At 41.8% G+C, this 26340-nt stretch overlaps 1 protein-coding gene across 1 annotated transcript in view; it reads left to right on the forward strand.

Annotated features, from left to right (window-relative positions):
* dntt (deoxynucleotidyltransferase, terminal) overlaps positions 1 to 25436 on the forward strand; it is an 87186-nt gene extending 61750 nt beyond the window's left edge. The window contains exon 12 of the mRNA XM_084562353.1: positions 25040 to 25436. Within this exon, the coding sequence (XP_084418479.1) occupies positions 25040 to 25126 (87 nt within the window). The 3' untranslated portion in view covers positions 25127 to 25436. The remainder of the gene's footprint in view (positions 1 to 25039) is intronic.
* The last annotated feature ends 904 nt before the right edge of the window (positions 25437 to 26340 follow it).

Here is a 26340-nt window from a genome sequence, read left to right on the forward strand (position 1 = left end):
GCGTGTGTGTTTGTGCGCGTGAACGCTCAGCGCTGCAGCTCGGGCGTTCCCAGGCGCCAAACCAAAGTACACCTGTTCAAAATATGTTCATGCAAATCTAATTCATTGTCGTTTGTTCTGCCTATTTATGCATTCTCTCGCATACCGTGCGCCTGAAGTGAGTTATATACTGTGAGAAGTGGGCGCGTGTATCTGTACGTGTCTTTCCCGGAGAGTAATTACTCTATGTCATGTGTAGGAGTGTGATTAATGAGGTTCTGGTCAAAAGGCTGTGAGCGGAGATGTCCTGGCTTTGGTCCTGAAGCAGAGATACTGATATGAGAGGACCATTCATATTCCCTCTCTCTGACACCCACTGGCTCTGCACTCCACTCCACGGCTGGTCTCAGCTAACCCAGTGGTAACTGTAAAGGCAGCACTGTGCCCATGTAATACTGGACTACTTGCCAGAGGCCAAGGAAGTGTGACTTTATTTAATTTTATTGCACTTTATCCTGAAGTTAATTAAAAAAAACACAACAGTATATAAAATACATATAATGTAAATGCACATGATTGCAGGGTGACATATTAGAGAATGAATATATAGTTTTTATTTATTTAATTAATTTTCTATGCCCTTTTTAAACAAGTCTAGGTTTTATTTTAACTTTTCTCTATATTTCTGACATTTAAAAAATAAAAAAAACTGTTGTCATTCCTAAAAAGACCTCACGGAAACATCGAAAATTCAAATGGTTGTTTCAAAATTAGATTCCTGCAGGTCATAAGAACAAAATACAGGTGTATATCTGTGGGAGCGTTTATAGCATTAAGGCCCCACGGTAGATTCCCTGTGAGATGTTGATGATATTTAACAAAATCCAAATCATTCCGATGCTTTTCCTTTAAGCATCAATTTTCCTTAACAGGCATAAAATGTTTAATTTAAAAGTGATGACAAATTAAAGATGTCTATCCGCTGTGCGCTCCGGCACTGCTTCCTTTCGCCGCCAGTTCACCGGCACCGAGCACAATTTAATACGAAAGCTAACTGTCAAATTTCAATATCTTGGATGTGGAGTGCTCAAGGCTCTTTGGTCCCCCCCCTCTCCCCCTCCACCCCAGCACCGCCCCTCCATCCTCCTCCACCCTCTGAGCAGTGGATGAGTGGACAATAACAGGGCAATTGCACTGGGCTTTGGGGAGCGACGGCTTTGAAAGCCCCCCCCCCCCCAGCCGGCTGGATGGCTGCCGTTTACAGGCGGTGTTTGCGGTGAGGACGGGGAGCCGCCTGCGAGGGGGGCCCCTCTTTTGCGAGCAGAGGAAGGGGGGAGGAGAGGTTTAATTTAGCGGATGGTGGCACGGGGACCCTCGGGGTGTCACATAGTGTAATACACACATACCTGAGTGTACTTTGTGACAGACAAGTGAGCAGAGGAAGGGGCGGGCGTCTCTGTCCTCTAAACATCCGAGAGCTGGGACATTTTTTTTTTCCCCCCTCGTTTCTAAAGGCATACCCTTACCGTTCACGTTTGCAAATGTTTCTTCTCGACCTTGGTGGCACGTCTGTTCTTATGAATTTTAATTAACAGGCGTAGATGAATGGACCTGATGTAGGTGCTTTTGAAAGAAGAGGAATACATTGTGATGTTTTTTTCCCCCCAAGGTCAGAAGTTGATCCACTTCATTCAGTATCGCCTTACTGTAGCTTCTGACATTAGTTATCAATTTGTCTTCGGTTCAACAGGGAAATCATCTTTTTACTGGCGACGATAGAAGATATATGGGCATAGTTTATGGTATAGAGGAATAAAAAATACACACACACAAAAAAACCGAATTTGTTCACCTACAGTCTTCTTCCTGACGCAAGAACGCCGCCAACCCTTCTGCTCGTGATTATAAGAAAACAAATATCACCCTGTTCCAAATTAAAAGCACGCCGCAATTAAATGCTACTTTAAGATCATTCCTGTTTCCATTATGAACCAACAATTTAATCCAAAGCGGGTCATAATAACCAATAAAATAAATGAAAATTCCCCACATTTTAAGAAATAGCAATCAGGGCAAGAGCCAAATTGCTAAAAAAAAAAAAAAAAAAAAAAAACGGTTCTTCTGTGTCTTCATATATTCATATGAAATATAGCTGAGCAGCGTGAGTGTGAGGGATGCAAACAATATGTAGACTGTAAAATTAAGCACACAGAGTGGACTACAGGTTGAATTATTGCTTCTGAGGTTGATTTTTTTCCTGGAATATTACTCTGGTAATTACCACACCAGATGTTCTATTTTAGGGAACATACATTTTAGGCGTTTTTCTTCTTTTCTTTCTTCCTCCATACTTGTTCTATTTTGCCGTGGATGGTCTATTTTATTTTTTACGGTTTGTGGGTGGTTTGTAAGCGGGTGATTTTGCACTCAGTGTTGGATTGTGCTTTCTTTTGCTTTCAACTTTTGTTCAGCCACAATGCAGCAAATTGGGCCGAGACCTCAGTATTGAGCATGGAGATGAGACATAAAGAGCAAATGTGTATGTGAGGTGCAGCTTTAGCTGCTGGTGGAAATAAACCTACTTTAGCCCTCCAATTTAGCATTTCAAAGCAGAATGTAAACACTTAATACATTGTTTTTAGCTGTAAGCGGAAGCTGGCTTACAAGCAGCTGCATATAGATACAAGACTTCTATTGGATTTGACAGCAAATGAGTAAAAACAAAACAAAATGACCATTTAAATGGTTGCATAACAAGAACTTGCAGGTAAACATTTTAAAATATTGTGATCCTTTGCATCCCGTTCGCTTAATAATTGAGATGTGTCTAGATCCCATAATTCCTGCTGCATGTATGGTCAAAAACACTTTCTGTAGACTTCTGTGATAAAACTGTAGAGAAACATTCATAAGAACAAGGGTATACAACTATATTTCTAAAACTTAAGTTCTGATCACCAAGAACTTAGAACCCCTCTGCAGAGATCTGAGAACTTTTGGAAATATTTACACAGAACATCTCATCTTCTGGCTAAGCCATCCCTACTGTGAAGCATGGAGGTGGCATTATCATGCTATGGAGCAACTTCTCAGCAGTCAGGACAGGCAAGATTGAGAGTGATCATTATAGAAATCCTTCTCCAGAGTGTATACGCCTGAGACTAGGTCGACAGTTCATCCTCTCAGCATGACAATGAACCAAGGCACGCAATGAAAACAACTCGACTGGATTCAGGACAAGTCTGATCAAATCTGACAGCGCCGTCCAATATGTTGTTCTTCCAGGCTGACAAGTAACGTAAGTGATGGTTCAGCTTGGATTTCTAGTCTCCATCTCTGGGGTTCTAGAGGAGGTGCTCCAGATGCTTGGCTGTTTTTCAAACTAACCGTTTCCAACTGTAAAATATGACATCTTAAGGACAGAGAATGTTATGGAAGTGAATATTTTTCTCAGGGTTTTGGCTGACTTGGATGGATAGCGAGGGTATTTATTTTTATGTCTCTTTGCCGTGACAACTATGGGCAGCAATATGTCAGGAGTGCCTTGATTGTATTTGGGAGAAACGTTTATTTGGACCAACTGATTAGAGTTTGGTGGTCAAAGGCCAAGACCTTACAAAACCAGATTTTGGTCTTGATTTCATGACTCAAACTAAATTTCACACAAATGTCAAACAGCCATGATATGATTACATTTTAAATCCAAAGAGTCAAAGGTCAGTTTTATTTTGGACATTCTGATGTTTTATTTCAGGCGCATTCACTGTTTGGATACAGAGTTGTCTAGTTAATAGGTTTGAAATACCCGTTATCTCTGCAGGCCACTGCAGTCAAAGCTCACCTATCGATATTGCATGCATGCAGAAATGCACTGCTTCATTTTGCTACACTTTCAACAGGCCCTGTGATTGGTTAACTTTCCCTTTAATGATTTTGATGCTTTTGTGAAGAGAGGATTACGTTTTTAGATTTTCAGTGCATTTGCAAAAACCTTGCAAGATATGTTTTCACCCTCAGTTTTATCCTCTTCTGTTTCTGAAGCATCTGTAACTATAGATAAAGTAAATTATCTATCTATCTATCTATCTATCTATCTATCTATCTATCAGTTGATGAGCCTTCCTAAGACAATTTCTCAGAAGTTCTATGCAAACCAGTCCTGATTTCAGCAAGAAGCAATAGTCATAGTGTGTATCCATCACTATGCAAGAAGAACCATACTTAATGCAAAATAAGTTACAAAAATATATAATAAAAAATGTGTCCATTGTCAGAGGGATGTAATTTGGAAATGTCGTCATCATGAGTGGAAACGTCCTCACTGTGGGTAGAGTACTTATCACTGTGGGTGCAAACATTATCACTGCAGTTAGAAATGTCATCACCACGGCTATCAATGTCATCACTGCAGGTAGAAACGTCATCTCATCTGGTCACATATCATAAAATGGCAGATTATCATCCCTGGAGCCAACAAACAACATTGTTCTATGATATGACAGCGTCTTCCAGAAAAAAAACAAAAAAACAGAGCAGTTATAAAAATAGGCCAGTATACTGCATGAAGACATCTTGGAGCAGAGCAGCGCTGGATGAGGAATAGCTTCTTAAGCTGGGATCAGACTGCAGGATTTAAAGAATCTCAACATATCTCATATTTACAGGCCACCCGCTCCACATTTCCCACATAAAACCTTGTCTTACGTTCCAAGAGAAGCTCCCACCTACCGGTGTGATAAGGACAGGAAATGACAGATTACAAGATTCGTTCGGATTTTCAAATAGGATTTAGAAAATTGGACCATCTCGAATGTTGCAAACATGTGCTCTCTCGCAATGTGTGGCGACAAACTCAAGACAAGCGTGGCACTGGGCCATCAGTAAAATGTCATCAGAAATAACTTTTTGGGAGGAAAGTGAAGGGAGACTCTCGCGTAGCTGACAGAAGAGCTGTGCAGGTGTGGAATGTAAAATGTTCATATCTATTCCAAAAAAGCCTCTAGTTATTGGTAAGCCTTATGCTAGGGCTTGGATGCTATGAAATGTGAAATAAATGTGTATAATTTTGAGGACAGGGGTGGCACAGTGGTGTAGCAGTTGGTACTGATGCCTCACAGCAAGAAGGTTCTGGATTCGAATCCATCAGCCAACTGTCTTTCTCTCTTGGGATCTGTCCGGGTATTCTGGCTTCCTCCCACCGTCCAAAGTCATACTTGTTAGGTAAATTGGTGATTCTAAATCAACCGTAGGTGTGACCGTGGTTGTCCCTGCGATAGACTGGCAACCTGTCCAGGGTGTACCCTGCCTCCTGCCCAATGACAACTGGGAGAGGCTCCAGCCCCTCCCCGCAACCCTCCAGAGGACAGGCGGTTACAGAAAATGAATGAATGAATGAACTTTGGGACAAAAACATGCTAATGGAGTTACAAAATCCATTTTGTGACTTATACATAACCCATAACCTTATCTGCTATTTGCAAGCATTGCATTTGTAAAAAGCGATCCTAACATAATAACCATGCAAAAACTATACAAATAGATAAAATACATGCCAGATTCGTGATGTGCAGATGCAGTAACACAGGCACTGTAACAACAATTTCCACAAAGGTTGATCTAACAGATAGACTGGATAGTGAGTGCGACAGAGGTTAAGTATGAGTATCACAACACTGCAGAGTGGCTGTTTTTTTTCAAGGTGGTAATCTCCAAATGCTGCTTTTGTGGGTGTCTGCCCTTGGAAGATGAATGTGATAGATGGGTCCCATGCCTCGGGTCATTGGAACAGAGATAACATCACGATACAATTGCGGGGCCATAACAAACATTTTGACCCGGCCACCACGCTCCCCCTGATGTCAGCGGCATTGCACACCTTGGGATGAATGGAGCGTCTGCAGAGAGTAGCATCCACCCATCAAATGTGATGGCTATATTATTGGTGTAAACAATGGGGGGCTCTGGGTCGCACTCTGAGTCGCTGCCATGATATTTAGTAGATTGTGTCTTAGCCAGAGGGGCGTAAAAAGTGCTACTGAGCGAGAGTTTCATTTGTTTTTCTGGTCAAGCTGTGCTAATGATACTTTTTGGTCTGGGCTGGCTTCCTAACTCATTGATGGCACAATCTAATGTCAGATCAAATGTTAGTCAGTTCTTTAACAAACTACTGCCTTAGGAAAAATTCCCTTGATAGCCTTTGTTGTCAGAGGCGTTGCCTAAGCAAAAATGTCCACCAAGAAAACAAGTAGACTAGTGTCTAGATTAACGTATTTTCCCCCATTAGTATTGTATGAAATGAGAGGTAAAACTCTAGAAATGGTAAACACCATGTATGTTTTGGTAACGGTACCCAAGTGAACTGGTTATTAAGTATTAAACCTTCAGCTACAAGCTTATTCACACCATGATAGGCGGTACGAACGGTGGCAACGCAGAGCATAGGCAAACCCTAGCGCCGTAAGAGCTGTGACTGGTCCACTTGGTGGTAGCATGTTTCCGCTTTAGTATTTCTGACTGCTTCTCCAGCTCCGCAATTTTCAAATTGATTGTTTTGGATAACAATAAAGACGGAACACATCGAGGAAAGGTTGACCGAGGAGGTTCGGAGATACAAACATTTGTATGACTTCTACGAAATTTCGGTGAAAGTTTCAGTCGCCATTGTTGAAAGTGAAGCAGGAAGTAGAAACAAAAATTAACCCAACTGGCAAAAAGACACCGCACTGACGAGTGTTTTTACAGAGCGAGCCAGACTGACAAGCGCACAAGTGCAAAAGTTATGGCGTCTATGTCCCGCAGTACTCTACAAGAACCTTTAGGTAGGTCTCCTAGTGTCATTGAAAACTTAGCACATTGCCAAAACTGTAGTTTAAAGTTTGTCTACCTCCATCCGGCCTGGGGCTGCTAGATTTTTCCTGCCTCGCCTGTTAACCTCTGTTTTTTTTTTGTTTGTTTGTTTCACCCTCCTTGCACAATGTCAACTCAGAGAGATAACATCCAACACCCTCAGATTGTTCATTATCTATAACCTATCCAGATCAATACTGCATTTCCAGGTGTAAGTGAACCCGAGTAGTCGGTAAAAGAGAAAGTGAAGGCAACTGTTATTCCTTCCCATAGACCTCCCGTCCTTTAAACATGAATTGCCTGCTTTTCATCTTTGATTGGTGATCGTTGAAGATGAAGTGCTGTAATTAGGATCTCTTCTATGAGGCCCGAACGTCTATGTCTCTCAGTCAACATATGTCTATGTAATGTCACAACCACACATCCGGAAGGTCTTTTGTGCATTTGTTCTGATTAAAAACCCTGTTCTCCTCTAAAGGAACTGCCACTCAGTATTATACAGACTAGATTTTGCTGGTTTGTTATAAAAGGCCCTGCGCATATTTTCATTTTTCTTCCCTGACAGTTAAAAAAAAAAAGGGTTCAAGGAATTTTTCATTTCAGGGATTTGCTTTGATCGCGGCGGTTTGGACGTTTCCTCTGGTATGTCCCTGAGTCGGTCTTGACAGGCTCCGACTGTAAGACGGGAGCAGAGTAGAATTTTTGCAGACAGGTAAATCAACGTGGATGCAGGATGGATTTAACAGTGGCAGCATTCACTTAGTGTAATGTGAAGGTGTTGTCTGAAGGGAAGTCTAATTCCACTCCAAAACATATTCTGACCAGTCCTCAGTCATGTTTTATGCTTTTTTTTTTTTTGCATAAAATGTAAAACAAAACTCAACTCGGGGTGCTGGCTAAAAGGAAACATACTGTATTTACACCACATTTGTTGAGTTTCCTGAATGTGTTCGGATTTCTATGCAGATTTTAAGTAATAGTTCTGCACGCCCACCAGAAGAGCTGAAAAATGAAAATAATTTGTCCATGTCTTTCACTGTGACGTTGTAGTCATTGTGAGAATCCTCCTTTTGTCCTCCTTCCCCTTGAACAAGACGCCTGTTCGCTCCAGCCAGCCAAGTAATGACACCCCCATGACAGGTGAACAATGCAAATATGGACATTCATTTCAGGATACAGTCGCCGTTTGATTGGGTCGTTCCACATAGAGGTCAGAGAAACAATTAAGGGACTTTAATGGGAATGACTGGGGAGTGTGAAGTGGGAGGACGGTTGTAATAATAGTGCACAGGGACGGAGTGAGCCTGGTGGTGCAGAGCCAGTTAAAAAAATGGTACGTTTCAGCTTGCCTCAACTGGTCTACTGATTTAATATTAATGATTTTTGCACATTGAGATTTTTATGGATTTTCTTATTTATGGGTGTGAATTTCACTTTGACTTGGAGCTTTTATTAAACATACAGAGAGGAGATTGATGGAAAAAACAAGACTGGCAAGCTAGTGGCCTTAGGTGCGGTTTATACTTCTGCGGGCGTAACCTACGTACGTAGCCGACGCGGGTGTGAGCCATTTTTACTTGTGCGCACGCCAATCTGGCTCGCTTTGTAAAAACGCCACCCAAATGCTAGTCAATGCTAGTCAGATTAATTTTTGCTTCTACTTCCCGCTTCAATTTCAATAATGGTGACTGAAAGTTTCGCCGAAATTTCGCAGAATACGAGTCGTACAAATGTTTGTATCTCCGAACCTCCTCAGTTAACCTTTCCCCGATGTGTTCCAGCGTTATTGATCCAAACCAATCAATTCGAAAATTGCAGAAATGGAAAAGCAGCCGGAAATACTAAAGCGGAAACACGTCAGGCTACAGTGTTAGGGTCTGGGCTGTCGCTGTAGCTACGCCGTCAAATTGACGCAGAAGTATAAACCGCGCATTAGGCTTAGCAGAACTTTGAGCTAAATGCTAATGTATGCATGCTAACACAGAGAATGCTAAAATGCTGGTGGCTTCCAGTTAACATAGCATGCTAACATGTTTAGTTGTATTAAATACAGTCACTGTTAGTGATTAAAACTGAAGCCAACACAGTGGTTCCAAAAACTGCAGCTCTTCTAATGACCACTTCAGGCCACTCCAAAAGCGAGTCAATCCCTAACTTTACAGCACAGCGCTCCACTTCTTTGCCCATTTTCAGATTAGGTTGGAGTTAGGTTGCACTGCCAAGATGGCAACAGCCAGTGGCACCTCTTGTTCATCCATTAATATGTACAATCAAAGCGCTAGATATCAAAGCATTACTCCTACTAGCACCAAACTGATCCAACAGCAGTTTCAGACAGTAGGAGAAAAGACAGAATTTTGTGCCATGCACCTAAAAGATGTTGGGATATTTTTACTAAATGAGCAAAAACTTTAACCTGCTCTTGGCTCCTTGGGCACCTGGAGATACAGTATGTGTCCAGTTACGTGACAATGCATAATTGCTGCGATATATCACTGAAAACCAAACCACCTGCTAAAAATAAAGATGTCAGCACATCATTACTTACTGGGTCAGTGGATATTGTAGAAATGTTCCTGCAAAATGTCTTGTTAATTACAAAAAATATTAAAGCATCATTTAGGAAGGTACCATATTTGGCAGATTCAAACTGGCAGCGTTTGAATTACATGGACAAAGACATCAGTGAACTGGCAGCCCGTGATGCTTCATAGCAAACGACAGTAAAGGATGAAACGGGAGACAGTGCTGACTGTCACTTTCTGTGCATGTACTGCTCCTCACTGCCGTTTGACACATTGTTTGTGCTTTGGCTTTGTGTTTCAATTCATCACTTTCGCTCGACAGAGAAGATTTTGTTTAACGCCACAGTTATTTTTTTTTGTTTTTTTTCTGGGGCAAATAGGGCGAGTCTGCGGCGCTGAAGAGAAGGGGACACATTTAAAAAAAAAAAAAAAGCTGCAATTTTAGATTCATGTTGACAGTGGACAAGTGGATTTTCACATAGCTGCCTATAGTGCAGCTTTACGAGGCTGCCGTTTAATGCGCTAAAGGGAATGGGGACGGCTGTGACAATAAAACAAGGGAAGGACGGTGTCACATGAAGAGAAGAGAAGAAACTGGATGCCGTTGTCCCAATTCCCACAGACCGCGGTCCCTGACAAGGCTGTACCAGCAGTGATGGTCATCTAATCAGCTTTCACAGTGGGAAAACTACATCAGTTAGCATCGCTGATGAATCATATTGACAGCTATTGCCGGACAGAAGGGGGGTAATGATACAGGAGGGAGCGTGGATCTATTGAAAAATAGCCTCGCATTAAAGGGGAATTAAGGGGCAAAGAAGAGTGATGGACACATCTAAAGGAAGGAAACTCTCTAAAAGAGAAGCACATTAAGGATAATTACATGAAAATTATCTGTTCACTTACTGTGCGCTTCTTTCTCCGTCACCCTTTTCACCACAGCCACCTCACCAATGTACCTCTGCCTCCACTTCTCCAGCCTCCCATCCACCCACACAGTCCCTGTTAGAGGCGCTTAATGGTTGAAAAAAAAAGAAGAAAAAAAAAAGAAGGGAAGTATTTATAGATTCTATTGAGCCTGCGTTTTGCATCGCAGAAAAATGGAATTCAATAGCAGGCTATTATCCCCCGAATCCAGCAACCTGCAGTCTGTTTTTTCTGGAATTACAGAGTAAAGAGAAGAACTTAGTTGACTCTGGGAGCTTGGGAGCTGGAAGGGGACGACAAACAAGGGAACATAAATACACAGATGTGGATGCGTGACAGCTCACCCAGGAGACTGATCCTCCTTCATTATTGATGAAAGCCAACGGCGGCGGGAGGTTTCAGATGGGCCTGTTGCCGGCCCATGTCTGCTTGTCATGTGACTTTAATTGACACGGCCCTTCGCGGTGGCACGGGCACCCTTCTATCCCGTTTCAGTTTACCCCATGACTTATTTACAGGGACACTCGACTGAACAGTCATTGGGATGGCTCGGGTTTATGTTGTGGTTTTTATGTCCTCAGAAAAAAAAAACATGGGTGGATTCACTGTAGAACACCTAGAGAAGCAAGGAGACGTGTTAGTTTGTCTGGATACGTGCTGTAGTGCTGTTTGAGCCACCACGGTCACTAAATAAATCAGTAAAAAAGCTCTACACTACTAACTAAGAACTATTGTCAGCTCCTTAGGGATTACTTTTTGCAAACCATCTCAGAAGCAACAGATCCAGGTGAATGCCATCCAGGTCTCCTATTGGCTGTAAGTGCAAAGAGTTGAACTCTGACCTAAGCTGCCTTGACCTTTGAAGCATGCAGCCTCATCCCGGTGTTTAAAACTAAGCCTGTTGCTGGAGGGCTGGAAACTACTGCAGGTACAGTAGAGTATTCAGTCGTTCCACACTCGCAAACAAACCATACCAAAGTAGTGATGTGGTTAATCCACAGATTAGACATGCCAGGTTAAAAAAAATTAACATTCTAGGGTGAAATAATACATCATTGATGAGGAAAATATTAATTGCATTCTCTAATTGTGAACATATTTTAAGATTATTATTATTTATTTTTTTGTTTGCCAGTTTTAGTTTGAAAGGATTAAAGATAAAGTCAGCCTGTTGGAGAAAATACCTGTTGCCATTTTCATTTTACCACATAAGATTAGGCTTCTTTACACATACTTGCCAGTTCATTAGGTACACTAGTTCAAACTAATGCATTCTAACATTCCTGCACTAAATTACCCTCCATTACTGTTAAGTGGTGAAACGGCATCAGAAAAGTGGTAATGAATCCACAGGAGAAAGAGTTTCTTTTATTTAGCTTAGCCTGCTGGCTAAAAATGCAAAATATGCAACAGAGTACAATTCAAACGTTCTACAAACTGCAGCCTCCAAAAATGAAAACACGGTTGAATGAGCAGCTCTATCTGAATACCTTAACTTTAAGTGAGGGGCTTTAAGATTTGGTGCAGGATTTTTATATTAGAATACATTTCAGTACTCCTCACTAGCGTCTGAGACATAATTATACTGTGTATTTAAGTGCGAGTTTCTAAATAGGAGGGAAAGAAAATAGTTTGCGTGGGTGGCGGACGAATGATTTATTCTTGACGTCAGACGTTCCCGCACTTATTTGCTTCATATTGTGTTTTTAAATAGCACGCTTCAGTTTCATAAGAGAAAAGATGACATGGGCTTGGTTTGGAAATGCATGTCTGGTTGACCCACCACATCTGTTCAAGCAGTGCACAGCCGGCTCTTTAAGCTTTCTAGTGGTAAGCATTTGGAGCTGTTTGAGTTTTGTGAACAAAATGTAACAGGTTAAAAAAAGCAACTGCCCCCAATTCTGAACAGACATTGATGCCAAATGTCTGGACATTATGTGCAGTAATGAATGTTGAAAAGTGTATTTTGAAGATGATGCAGCTTTGAACCAAGTGACCAGACTTCAGTCAGTGACTACTAGTCATTGGACTGGACTGGATAAAAGAAAATTTAGAAAGTGAATCATTCTCCCTACTTATAGTAATACTTATAGGTGCAGAAATGTGATTTACATTAATATTGAATTTACTTGAAAGCGACAGATGACCAAGGGTGCATGCAGCCCTGGACTTTTCTAATATAAGAATTAGGATATATCTCTTTTAAGCAACCCTGTCATCAGTTGATGTCATAAAGGGGTGAATCAGCCTGTACCCAGTTCAGGAAAGGTTGCACGGGAACTATTCTGAGCCCTTTCACACAGAGGTGATGCATTTGTCTGTTTGCCAAACCAACGGTTGAAGTTCATTTTTCACCAAATACGAGAGGGCAAACATGAGAAGCTGCTGGTCACGGGCTCTATTTTTGTTTTGGTGCAGGCACACATGTCGTGGCGGGATTGTTGCCGCAGTGACACGGTCTCGGAACCAGGGTTGGATTAGGAATAACACAGTAATCAGGCCGTGTAGGCTTCAGTCCCTTCCCTGTTCTTTCCTTTAAAAAAGCCGTCAGCTGTCAACCAATCACGCTGTGTCATTTTGTGGAGGGAACAGCTCAAAGCAAAGATCCTCCTTAGAAGCACTCTCCCAATGGGACACCGAAGTACATATATGGTACTTTAAATTGTCCTTGGATCAACCTTTTTCTAATGTAGGAAACTCTCCAGTGACATATATAAGAAGAATGGTTTTCAGCCTATTAACGCGGTGGTGATGCATAGAGCAGCCCTGTGTTGCATGAAAGTGATTAAAAACACAAAAGTTTCAGGATTTCTGTCATGGGGTGGTATTTTGAGTGTTTTCTGTGACTCTGTTTGGTTTTCCTTTTGTTTCCTGTTTTTATTTTGGAAAGTTCTTCCTTGGTGTTTCTTGTCTTGTTTTACCTCCTGTTTTTTTCCTCCTTTGATTGGTTGATTGGTTTCTGCTTGTGTGCTCCGCCCCATTAGTTTCACCTGTGTCTTGTTAACCCATTTGTATATAAAGTCCTGCCTTCTGTGATGTTACTCTGTTTGTCTTTGTGTTCCTGAGTTCTTCTCTTAGTCTTGGTCCTCACTTATATTTGTAGTTGTGTTTTGTTCCCCAGTTTGTGAGTATCCCCTTACTGTCTTGCATTTGGGTCCTATTTCACCAGAAACCTGACAATCTCCGGGTATGCGCATTGCTTGGTAAAGCAACGAAAATAACACAAAATGACTGCTTCCTCTTGCATGAAACTCTGAGTCTCTGTAAGCGCACATTTTATGGCCGCCCCTGCCCTGCGTGATTATTACCGGCGCACCATATATGACTCACCTTTGACTCCCCAGTTGCACATTCACAGTGTGTTACCGAAATACGAAATGAGCAGGGTTGGGTCAGATTACTTTGAAATGTAATCGATTACTGATTACAGATTACATGGCAAATTTTGTAATCAGTAACGTAATCTATTGGATTACCCAAAACATGTAACGTAATCTGATTACTTTAGGATTACTTTTTACACAACTTGTACAAGACATACACAATCTTATTTTCCTCTGTCTTTAATTCAAAGTTGTGGCGATGTTGCCAAGTACTGAACGTATTTTTGCCGACTGGAACAGGTCTTTTCCCAGATAGCAAGAGGCTGGCGGACCACCGTCAGCCCACTGGGGATAGACCTGGCAGTCCGCTGGAGTTTTGCTCATCGGTTCACTGGCTGTCCGCGAGCGAGTTGTCGTCAAATGCCCCAATATTTTGTCACTATTGGTCTAAAACCTTTTTCATTTATTTAGTTATACTTCATCCATCACTTTAATAACATTTCATGTATTTTCTTAATATTCATGATAAGTTAAATTTCAAGAGATGGTGGACCACAAATGGCATGCCACTAGCGGTCTGCCATCTGCCAATCTGTTTTTTTGCTATCTGGGTTGGTTGACGTTGACGGTTCCTCCATCTTGGGTTTTGATTTGAACCTTTTTCTTGTCAAGAAACTACACAGGCAAATGGATGATAATGACATCTAGTGAACAAACAAATGGGCTGCTTGTCAAATGAAAACACTGGCTAGGCTATCATAAAAAAGTTGCATTGTTTGCATGATAAAATGTAATCAGGTAATCCCCAACAATGTAACTGTAATCTAATTACGCATTTTTGTATTGTAGTCTGGTCTGATTACAGTTACTTGATTTTTGTAATCTGATTACGTAATCTAGATTACATGTAATCAGTTACTACCCAACCCTGGAAATGAGTGCTTTCAAGAACATGCGCATTTGGCAAAAATGCCTCCGCAAAACCGTCACAAAAATAGAACCCAGAGTTCCCTCGTTGCTGATTTATGTGCAATGCTCTAACCACAGCCAATACAACCGAATCAAACTGATATTTGGGTTGATCACAGGCACCCGCTCCAATATATATATATATTTATATATATATATATTTTCAAAATTTGCAACAGGCCTCCAGAAACTGGATGTGAACGTTCTGTGCAGTAATTAAACCGAGCTGAAATTACTGATTAAAAACCAACATAAATTCTTTGCATTGTAACCAGAAAGAAAACAGCATTCAAAATGTAACTCCACAAGGTGGTGAGTCATGTTGGGATTGTGTTAATGGTTGTACTGTAGAAAGAGAATGAAAATAGCAGAAACGGAATGTTAACATCTGCTGTGTTGCACGACATGCATTGACTAACCTGAAAAACATGTCTACCTTCATAGAGATAAGAGATTTCCTCTAGGGATCAGTGCAGCTCTGAGCTTTGCTGTCTTATTTTTGAGTGATATTGCATTCAAGCAACAGACGTCACATCACTAGCACAGAAAAAACTAGAAACACCAACCTTGTCAGGTTTAAAGGTGACATGTGCATCTATTAGTACAGCATGAGAGTAAAGAATAGAAGTAATGACAGTTTACCTTACATGTCAAAACTAGGAGACAGCATAGTTATAGCTTTCACTTCTATCTATCAAGTATACCATTTCCTACGCATTCCGATGATTTGCAGTTTCTCCAAATGGCTTAGAAGATCTCAGCTCATATCAGTGTGAAAGTGTGCCTTTTAAAATTCTCAGACAAAGCTCATATTTTGCCAATTTAATTGAGCAGAATGAGTGGAGTGCTGAGCCAGCAGCATCAGATCACACTGTCTGGAGCAGGAAGCAAATTGGTCATGCAAAACTAGCCCCTCTTCAACAAACCAATTAATTATTTATGGGCTTCAGTGGAGCAGAGAAAGTTAATTTATTGTTATCATTAGAAGAGTGCTCTGTTTGGGTCCGTGTGAGGAGGAAGAGTCAAGCTACGCTTACAGGCTCTACAGATTAGGAAGAAGCTTGTACAGCTGTGCCAGACCCATAAGAAACCTGCGAACTTTGGTCATGCACTTTAAGAAAAAAAATATTAAAATGGTTGGCAACAAGCCTCTTGGACAGAGTTCACATGTTGCATTGGAGGGTAGAGAGTAGAAATCCTCTCTGGAATGAGCACTAAACAATGCTGTTAAATCAATATACATCTGTATTGCGGAGATTACAGAAAAATTAGTCGTGGTGGATTAGACAGGCTCTTCACACACTATTGAGCAGTACTGTTTTTGTTTTTTGGGAAGCTAGCCTGAAGCTAGCCTGACTTCCCTCGCCTAGGAAAATGTTTGTGGAAGGGCTGCAACGTGGTGAAGTTGAATTTGTTTAGAAAAAAAATAAGAAAATGGCTCTAATTGGTTGTATGCCCCATAGTGGAATCCAAACATTAGGAAACACATATTCTTACAAGAATTGAGCCTGGCTATGCTAGGTTTTAGCTGCATTAATCAATGCCTGCAAACTAGTAGGGGTTGACAGATTTTCTTAAAGTCCACTAATATGTGAAAGTTGAGTCAACGTTGACTAGTCGATGACAGCTCTAATAAAAAACACAGTAGAAAGTAATACTTTGCAACAATGAACTCTACGTATATTCTTGACCTGAATACATATTGTAGCGTCTCACACAAAGAATGCCACGAAGGGGTTGCTGCAAGGTAACTGAAGCTTGAACACAAACCACTCTTGGTCGTAGACCACGTCAACACCATAAACACCGTCAGGCTGACACTCTCAGCTCTACCTCTGACTTCCATTTCTCGCATGGTGCATTCACTGACATCAAGGACACAAAAATTGCTCTGCAACAATGTCAACTAATAGAACACAACCGAACTGAACATAAACACATGAGCTTATCAAGACTGTGCTCTGCAGAGTATAGTCTATATAAATCAGCACCGTCAATAGCGTTTAATAGTGCTTCACAGCGTGTTGTAAGAAACAAATCTCTGAAGCCTTCCTGTGTATAGCATCCAAAGGTCTAATAACTTTAGACACTGAAATTCACCAACAAATTGTTGATGTGCAGCCTCCTTCTCTCTGTTACCGCGGGGCGTTTGGTGAAGTTGTTAACTGGCTGCTGTCGAGAGGATATGGACCATTCCTCTGCTAGCGTTAGCAGATGTCTTTTCAGGTGCACTGCAGTAGTACTTTTGTTGTATTTCAGGAAGTATTTCCACATACTTGATGAACCGCACACAGTTTGCTGCAATAACCCACTAGGCTCCTCACCTGTCTTCTAGGAGGCATCTGCGTTGTTATTGTTTACGAGATCTGTGACTAGTCGACTTCCTGCTTAAAGCATAAACTAGTCGGTACAACCCCTTCCAATTAGAGAGGGTTCAATCCCACAGACCTGACACTAGATGACTGAATGATGATGACTGGGGTGGTCATTTCTAAATCACATTATGTTTCCTGGTAATACTAATCTCATGCTTTAAAAAAGTAATGTAGTCAACGCAAGATGCCAAACACTGCAGTTCCTCAAATGAACACTTGAGGCTGCTTCACATCTCCTCAGAGCCCCAGTGTACAATTGATCAACTTTACAGCAGAAATAAGCAGGTTCATGCCTGCTTTAAGGTTTTGATCTTTATTGCTAATTTCCCCAATTGTTACATCTATACATTGTGGTGAATTTCTTATATAACTCATCAGTTTACATCAAATCAAGGCTTAAAGTTATGCATAAATGCAGCCATTGGCTTTTGAATGACAGGTGGATTCTGTCTCAAGGTGCTAGCATTACTTGTCTGCCTTAGCCCCACTAAAGTTCTATATCTTTACCCATTTTAGAATATGCCAAGAGCACCATGGTGCACCGACACACCCTCGAGTAAAAGATTTTCATCTGCCGTTATGTTAGCTTGAAGACTGTGACACCTTTCATTAACAGTCTTGTTGGTGGTAAATTACCACATTGCATCTGTTTTCATTTTAAAATTAACACCATATTGGAGCTTGTTTCAGGGTTCTCAGCGTGTGGCATCAAGCCACTGTGCGTGATGGATTCCACTTTTCATATATGTCAGGAAGGAAGTCACATTATTTTGCTTTAATTAGAGGTTAATTTAATTTCTGTAATATGATTAGTAATGCAAAAAGTGGAAAAAACATATAATAAAGCCAATCTTTCCAGCCAGAGAAAAGCCCATTCCAAGAATGTCTTGTATGAATTTATACTTTGTTTATGCCGTCATTATTCATGTGGAGTTCCTTGAGAACGCTTGAAGGTCGTTATTATCTGCAGAAGTTAGATAAATATATTGTATTACACATAGAAATGTGTGAGCTTTTTTTAATGGGGCAACAAATAACTGTTTTCTATGTATTGACCGCGTGCAAAAAAACAATCGCATACTTCGGAAATGAGTCATAAATTGTAATTGCTATGTTCGAGTTCCTTTAATAAATGACAGTATACGGTACACTGGTGGAAGCTTGAATTTTGAGGCGTCAAACTACTGCTTTGGTCACATTATCAGGACGCAGGGAAAGACAAAAAGCTTTTATTACACTTCTCTAACTATTTGATGTGTCTGTGTTCATTGCCTTTGGGCAGCCTAATCAACTAAATAACTTTGATTTGCAAATGTTTACCCCTCTATGGGAGCAGAGAGCCATAACACCCCGGGAACGTCGAGCGAGGATCCCATTGTTTCTGATTAGGAATTCATTATTTCCCGCCCGTCTGCCTCTCTGCCCAGTGCACGGGCTGATTAGCAAGCCGGGGAAGGATAAGGTAATGACGATAACACTGAACTCGATAGCGGTTTTATAGGCAGCGGTGCTTTATGACGCTTGCCCTAATTGCCGGTGTGATTAGTGAGGTGTCTGTGCCCTCTTTGGTTGCTCAGGCTGTCCTGTGAACCGAGCTCTTGCAGACCGGAGCACGGGGGGAGCGTGGGTGTGCGGCGGATCGTTGCGAGAGGAAGACACAGGGGCATAATCGACTTCCCACTTTTTCTGCCCCTGTCAGCCCTTTCCCGTGTGCTGCAATAAAGACAAATTGACTTAGAGGCAATCAAAGTATTTTTGTTCTTGATCTCCAGGCAATAAAGTAATCTGTTTCTAACTGTCAGTGAGAAGAAGAAAGCTCAAATAAAGAAGTGGAATGAGGACATTAGCGGATTTGATAACTCTAAATTTACTGTATGTGGAAGAAAAACATCACATTCCCGTCTGCCTCTGAGTGTCTCCTTATATGGAAGTTTACCTTGTGCTCTTTATATATAGGTGGATGTCCTCAAACATAAAGTACCCTGAATATGTTCCTTTCATCATTAGACCTATGCACATATAATGGATGCTTTTGAAAGCTTTATGTGCGTCTGCTATTCAGTCTGACCTCCATACTGGGGTTCTTGATACACGGCCATGCAGGCTGAAACTGAGATGACAGCCCTCTCAGTGAAGTTTCTGTTCATTTTCTCTACTGGGGAGCTTGCGTAAGCGAATTTGCATGGATTTCATGTTGTGTTTGCATACTTATCTGCATGACCTTTAGCTCGGTTCTCTTAGCAGTCTTGTGCTTCCTTTTGTGTCACTGTGTGTCTAAAGATATCTCTCTCTCTAAGAGGTTATAGTATTATATAAGATCATTTTTATTTATTTATTTTAATTAAATTATTTTTGTTTTACATACTATGTATATCTTTACCAATGATTTAAGCTCCTAACTGTACACACTGAAGTTAACATAGCCAGGCATTGAAATGACAGTAGATGTGGATATAACATACATGCATGAATTGCAGATAAGAAATATTGATAAGCCTTTGGGATTAGGCAGTGTAAGCCATTTAGAACGTAAGTGCTGATTCAGGCACTTTTCAACATTATCACATTAGACAACATTAGGCCACTTCTTCTTCCTGGTATCTAATAAATCAGTTACACTCAGTGTTCATGCAGAGGTGGACCTTGCAGACCACATTTGACCTGAGAATGTTGCATTGATCTCCTTTGACTGGCTGGATGAAAACCACATGCTTCTACACCTCACTGAGAGGCACAGGGGCGCAATTTAAAATGTGTGCTGATGTGGTGCTGGTTAAAAATCTGTTTGCAAGTAGTTGCCCATTTACGCATTCAGCTAGCGTACACTGACGTTCTTTAAGAGTTTGTAGCCATTGGATAATGGCGAGTCCAGCATTTACTTTTTGCTCTTTAGTGTTGGGCATGTAGCACACAGTTACTTTTTATAGTGTATGTTGCTGGTTATCAGGATCTATCTATAAAAATAGATCAACATAAAGATTTCACTTCAAATAGTTCTAGTGCGTGACGTCTCTTGATCTTGCCAGTAGAGGTTGAGGTGCAACATTTTTGCGTGAATGCTTTGATAGAGCTCTGCATTGGAATGAAACTCTTAGCAGTGGTCAGCAAAGATGAGCAGCTGTGTGTTAATAGATAAATAGTCAAGCGAGCAATGTTTGTACATAAATACTTACTGAGAAAAATTAACTACTACTCCACAGGTACAATGAAGTAAGACTGAAAATACTCAACTCACCTCAAGACCTCAAATCAGGGGTAGTAATTATTGTACGTTCTAAAATGGGAAGTGAAATGGTTTTATGTTTACATTTTGAAAAAAAAAATTATATGGATGTACATTGAATTAATGGGACAAAATCAGTAGATTTGACTAAATTGGAGAACTGAGAAAAAAAATACAACTCAGTAAGATATATGACATGTTCAACTAATTTCTTTCATCTCAAGACGTCAAATCAGAAGAGGTCATGGAGGTACAATCTAAAATGGGAAAGGAGATGGTTTAATGCTGACGTCTTAAAACTCTAATTTATCAGCTTATGATAAATGACACAGGATGAGTGGATTCTACTGAATTTGAGCATGATTATTTTTTATAGTGCATAGTTTCAGATCTCATGCCAAATATGTTTTAATTCCTTTTCTTTGCTGGTTGTGAAGCTCTTATGCTCATTCGGGCTGATATTGTGTCGGGTGAACAATGTTTGTCCTTAGGGTTAGGGTTAGGGTTACTACTACTAACTACTAAGATAATTCAGCGACAACTCCCTAGGTGCAATGAAGACGTATGACGTATTCAGCTAATTTGTCAAGACTTCAAACCAGAAGTAATCATTAAGATACAATCTGAAATGGGAAAGGAGATGGTTTTGTGGTAAAATTCATACAGCTGATGGTTAATGACAAAAAACATCTGTGGATTCAACTAAAGTCAAGTATGATTTTTTTTTTTTTACAGTGCATAGTTTCAGATCTCATGCCAAATATGTTTTAATTCTTTTCTTTTTCACTGGTGAAGCTCTTTGGGGCTGATATTGAGCTCCTGCCATGTTTCTGTCCTTCAGATGCTTGCTGGCGAGTAGGGTTGAATGGTTATCCAGGTTTTTCCTCTGCCTCTTTGTCTCTCTGTCTCCCTCTCCTCCTCTCTCTCGCTCTCTCTCTCTTTGATGTGTCAGTTGAATCGGGCCGGAGTCGGGCAGGCAGCCATGTCCATCAGCTCCATCCATCAAGCAAGTGGGCCGGGTGGCAGAGGGAGGATGACGGGCAGCAGAGAAGGGGCAGATGTTTTCCAGGAACTGATATGTGTTCTCGTTCACGGGGGATGTCATTACGAGGCAGACAGAGAAACATGTAGCTGATTAGCGCCTTATTAAGTCAAGGACACTGGCTCGCGGTAACACACACCGCTGCCATTCTGGCTGCCGGTGCTGATGGCTTGCCAGTCACCGACAACACGAGTGTCTCAGAGAGATAACCTCTCTTTCTAATTAACTGCTTCTCTCTTCCTTACCTCTAAGCTTCTTATGATACACCAAAACTCCAGTATAAAAGCTGCTGTTGCCGTTTCAAGTGCAGCTTCCCTTTGTATGCCTAAAGGGGAGAACTCAGAGGTACATAAGATATGTGGATTTATCTCTCAGGGAGCCCACAATGTGTTGTAGTAAGTAAATAAAGCAACGTCTCCCTCAGGGCATGTAAGGATTGCAGGAATTGAGGAAAGTAGACAGTGCAGCGGACAGAGAGGGCTTTAGCCTTGATCCAGAACAATGGCTAAATTGGTAATGTTGAGAATCTCATCTGTGCCCTGTGTTTTCTCCTTTAGTTGGATCTCTTGAGTTGCCCTCTGCTTCCTCTGAACAATAAGCCCTGCCATGTGTTGCCAGAAATATGGATTTCCTCCAAATCGCGTCAGCTTTGTTTCTGCACTCTCTTTCCTCGCCCGCGTTCTTTCGCTCCCTCCTTCCAACCCCCTACCTCCACTTTTTATCACCTGCATGTTTAATACAGTATAGCTCGCCATATCATAAACTGCAGCGCAGTGCGTCTGCATTTCATGTGTTTTGAGTGGTAAGAGCAATAAATGGGCTCAGGGTTATGAGAACGGTGAAAAATACAGGCGGCGGTGGACCGGTTAATGGTCCTCAGGATGGTTTTACTCAAACGTAATACTGTTTCACCAACAATACACTGTTCTTTGTGAAGGAGGGATAATATTTCTCTGGACAGTGCTGATTAAATGCCTTTGTGTGCTGCCGAAAATGAAAGGGAAAGAACTAACCTCAGATAGTTATCTCATATCAGGATGGATATGGAGGATTATTGCGACTGGGTCTGTTTTTGTAACTTAAGCAGTCCGGTGATAATGCAGGTTTTACCTCCTGAACCTGACTCATGCAAGCAATTTGCATAAAAGTATCCGTCCTGTGTTTCTGATATACCTGATGTACAACATAATAGATGCTGTGTTGTCAGAATGAATTACCGGAGCCTTTTTTTACTTGTTCTCCGGATTTCTCTTTTGGAACCCTCAAGGCAGCTTTGTGGAAAATGTGCTGAAATAAATGATCATAATATAAAAGCATAGGAATTGTGACAATTTGACAAAAATAGACTCACTGTTGATTGCACAAATCCCTTCAAGAGTATAGTTAGACTGCAGAAGCAGCATCAAAAGAAGGTAACGCTCAGAAATGAAAGACGAGGATCCACGAACACCACCTTTAGCCTTCTAGAACTAAAGTTTAACAACCTAACACCCAGCTGCAAACTCCTCTGATGAAAAGTAGCTTGCCCTCCTGTCCTAACTTGCTGACATTTTCAGCAGACTTAATGATCTGGACGCAGGATTTCAGATAAAGAAAATCCCTTGCTGTTCCCCCTGTCTTTGAAGCATAGATCAGAAAACTATCGTTGAGGTTCGCCGGCCCGGGCTTTGATGCTTCTCCCGTATTGGATGAGTTTCAGAGCGAGAACAATGTGTCAAAAATCGACTTGTTGATTGTTGTCAGGTCTTGTTCAGTGGAAGGCACATGCAGAGCGTTTGTCTGAAAAGCAGGCAGCGTCTGGATTTGGAAATGCTGACAGTTAAATTGGAGGAGTCGCTGACTGATGGTCCAGCTGATATGGCTCTGAAGCTGAGGATCGTGGAGAGACCGTGGGCTGAATTTTGATATGAGAGCAAAGTGGATAGTGAACAATAAGTCACATTTAAAAAAACAAAAAAAAAAACAACTCCCATTTACATCAACCTGTCCCTTGTAATGTCCGTGCTGGTACACCAGAAAAACAAGTACAGATAGAACTGACAGTAATGTGCACATCTAACTCAGTCCTACTCAGCAGAACACTACGTCCATGGAAGCACAAACTGAGCGCACTGAGTTATAGCAATAATATAATGTTTTTGATTTGTTATGTTATTTCTCAGTGTGGTGGAAAAGGTTAATACACCTACATGAGCACTCTTCTCACCTTTACTTACTGAATGAAGTGATCTGGCTAAATATGTTGGACTATGCTAGCCTCTAATAACCAGAGTCAGTTCTCAGAGCCAGGGAACACACCATAGACTGTATATAAATATGGACGATATGTCCCCACTTCCTTGCATTGGTCAAACTGATGCTATTTTCCCGGGGATACGGGCGGCGCCATCTTGTGAGTTTGGAACAGGAGTCTGCACAATATGGTTGGAGCCACGATATCGATGACCACATTTTTTACAACTCTCACTTTACAGCTGGTCGTCACAGCAACTGGTGGTCACCATTATGTCACATCCTGTTTCTATAGTATCAAACAACAAAACTAAAACGAAACGTATCCAAAAAAATGACACTTGAACATGTATCAACATTATATTAACTACCTAAAATGACAGAAACCATTCTTGAAAAAAAAATTATTTGACGTGTATTTTAGTGTTTTAGTTTGGCCCAAGTCCCATCCGCTAACATGGAGGAGGTGGAGCTTATGATCTATACTGCAGCCAGTCACCAGGGGGAGCTCTACTTGCTTGGCCTTCACTTTTGAGGAGAAGTTCCGCCATCCGTCTTTTTAGAGTCTACGGAACACACCATTTGGACTCCACTATGGGGAGTGTTTCAAGTGATACAGAAAAAAAATACCTCTGTACACAACCAATCAGAGCCTTATTGTTGTGGCATAATCAGTTCCCAACGCAACAACCCCAGGCCAACTTTCCTTGCCACGGAAATTTCATAGGCGGGGAAGTTGGTGCACCTCGGACTAGGCTAGGTGCAGCTTGGTTTCAAGCTAAGACTATGTCCCAGATATTTGGGAATGGCCAAAGCAACAAGCTACTTGTTTGCTTGCTATGCTTTAATTTAATTAAACTAATTTTTTCTTTAAATAGATTTAAAGAGGTATGATAGGAGCAACGTTCAATGCAGCTAACCTCCCTGCTGCATGGCTACCCTGTCATTTGCATTATAAATAACAAGCCAGTACGGAGGGAGACGTGCCTTGTAGTGTTTTCCTCTCCTAGTTGCTCTCAGTGATCTCTGCCTTTGGCTTGACAGTGGGAGCCAACGTGCTCTGGATTTTCCTGCCATCTCTTCGCAACGTGTCAGGTCCAGTTTAGCACTTAAAGGCAGGACACATCCGAATACACAACTCTCTCTCTCCAGGCTGTTTGGCTCCCAAGGTGAGTCAGGCCTCGTCACCACTCCTATAGAGACATATCCCATCACATGGCGCTGGGAGACAGCCAGCAGTTAATAGGCCTGTCGTGATTTGTCAGGGAAAATACTCATCGGCTAAAGAGAGCCATCACTTAGAGCAAGGTTAGGGTGTTTATGGGTTGGAGGGGGAGTCGGATGCTCAAATGTAAATCTGCACAGTCACGGCAAGCTTGAGCCTCCACACAACCTGGGGGAATAAAACCTTAACCTGATATTGACTGGTTGCAGAAGCCCAAATGCAAGCACAGCTAAAGCTGCAAGTGCAAGGTGTGAGCGCCAGCTGAGCCTAAAGTTGAGAATCTGTGGATCTGCACGGGTGTCATATCGACAAATTCCTGCACATTTCTTCACAAGTCGGTCGCTGACTTTTTTGTTTTCCGCCCTCTCCCTAGAAAGAGTTCCTGGCAGCTACGACTGAAAAGGACATCTTTGCCCATCTGGGTCTTGAGTACATCGAGCCTTGGCAGAGAAATGCGTAGGCCTCCGCTCCTCCCTGGCTGGATGGTACCCTGTGCGTACATCAGTGTTTATCCCATCTGCTTGCCGTTCAGCGGCTCGCTTTCAAACATCTTTTGATTTCCATACACTTTTGTGTTGTTGTTGCCAATATTGTTGTTGTCTGGCTTACGTGCTGATGTATCATTCATAATTCTGCTTATTCACTATTGTCTGCTGGCGAATAAACATTCTCCCATACCATTCACAGCTTGACTGTCTCCAAGTGTTGTAATCATAGGCAGGACAAAAAGACAAATCAGTCAGAGCTAGAATAGCCTGGGGTGCCCGCGAGGCGCAGGAGAGAGGGAGTCTGAGAGAAACGCAGCGGTAAGGGGGTGACCACTGAGAGAAAGAGGGGGAGTTAGAAGACAGGAAGTGATGAGAAAAGCGAGGGGGACGGGAGCTTTTTGTTGAGCAAAATGTTGTAATCACCCTCCTCCTGGCAGAAAAGTGCTCAGCATGAAGCTGAGCCAGGCCTCCGGGGAACTGAGAGGCGGGTAATGAGCTTCAGATAGAGAAGCATTCCACGCCGCCATTTAGCCTCCCTTTTAAACTGCGTCCACTGGAGATCATTTAGATGGCATTCCCTTATCCAAAAACCCAGAGCCCCCGCTCTTTGTTCCACAATGAATCCCTTTCCCCAGATGCTCGGCTGAAATTAGAGGCAATCAGCTGCAATGGGAAATCACAGCGAATTCAGACGGAAGGTAAATGACTCCACTAACCACACGGATGAATCGTGCCTTTCAGAGCATCTCTGGCTCCAGTGGATCCATTATCTCGTTGCTTTGACTTATGTTTTATGTATGATGGCTGTTTATCAAGATTTGTGTCCCTATTTTACAAGACAACGATTCTCTAATGAAGTAAGTGCATTGATCCCTGCGGGCAATTTGGATGAGTCCGGTTTGCTCCTCCAGCGATGACTCGACCCGTCCTGCTGTCCACGCCACAACCCACTTTCCCGTGATGCTCAGCCCCCAGTTTATCCCGCGGAGCCTCAACGAGAACAGAGACGGATGAGAGCGAGGCATTCTAGTGAATCACCCTATTTAAAGATCTTTAAGTAGAACAGTCCGGCACTTTGAGGACTCGACCTGAGCCTCCTCCTCTCCCACCTCTTTCTCCCTCTTGGACTCTGTCTTCATCTTTCTCCCGCTGTGCTGCCCTTCCTGACACTCAACAAACTTTAAAG

This window comes from Chelon labrosus (assembly GCF_963514085.1).
Source record: "Chelon labrosus genome assembly, chromosome: 15".
Lineage (NCBI taxonomy): Eukaryota > Metazoa > Chordata > Actinopteri > Mugiliformes > Mugilidae > Chelon > Chelon labrosus.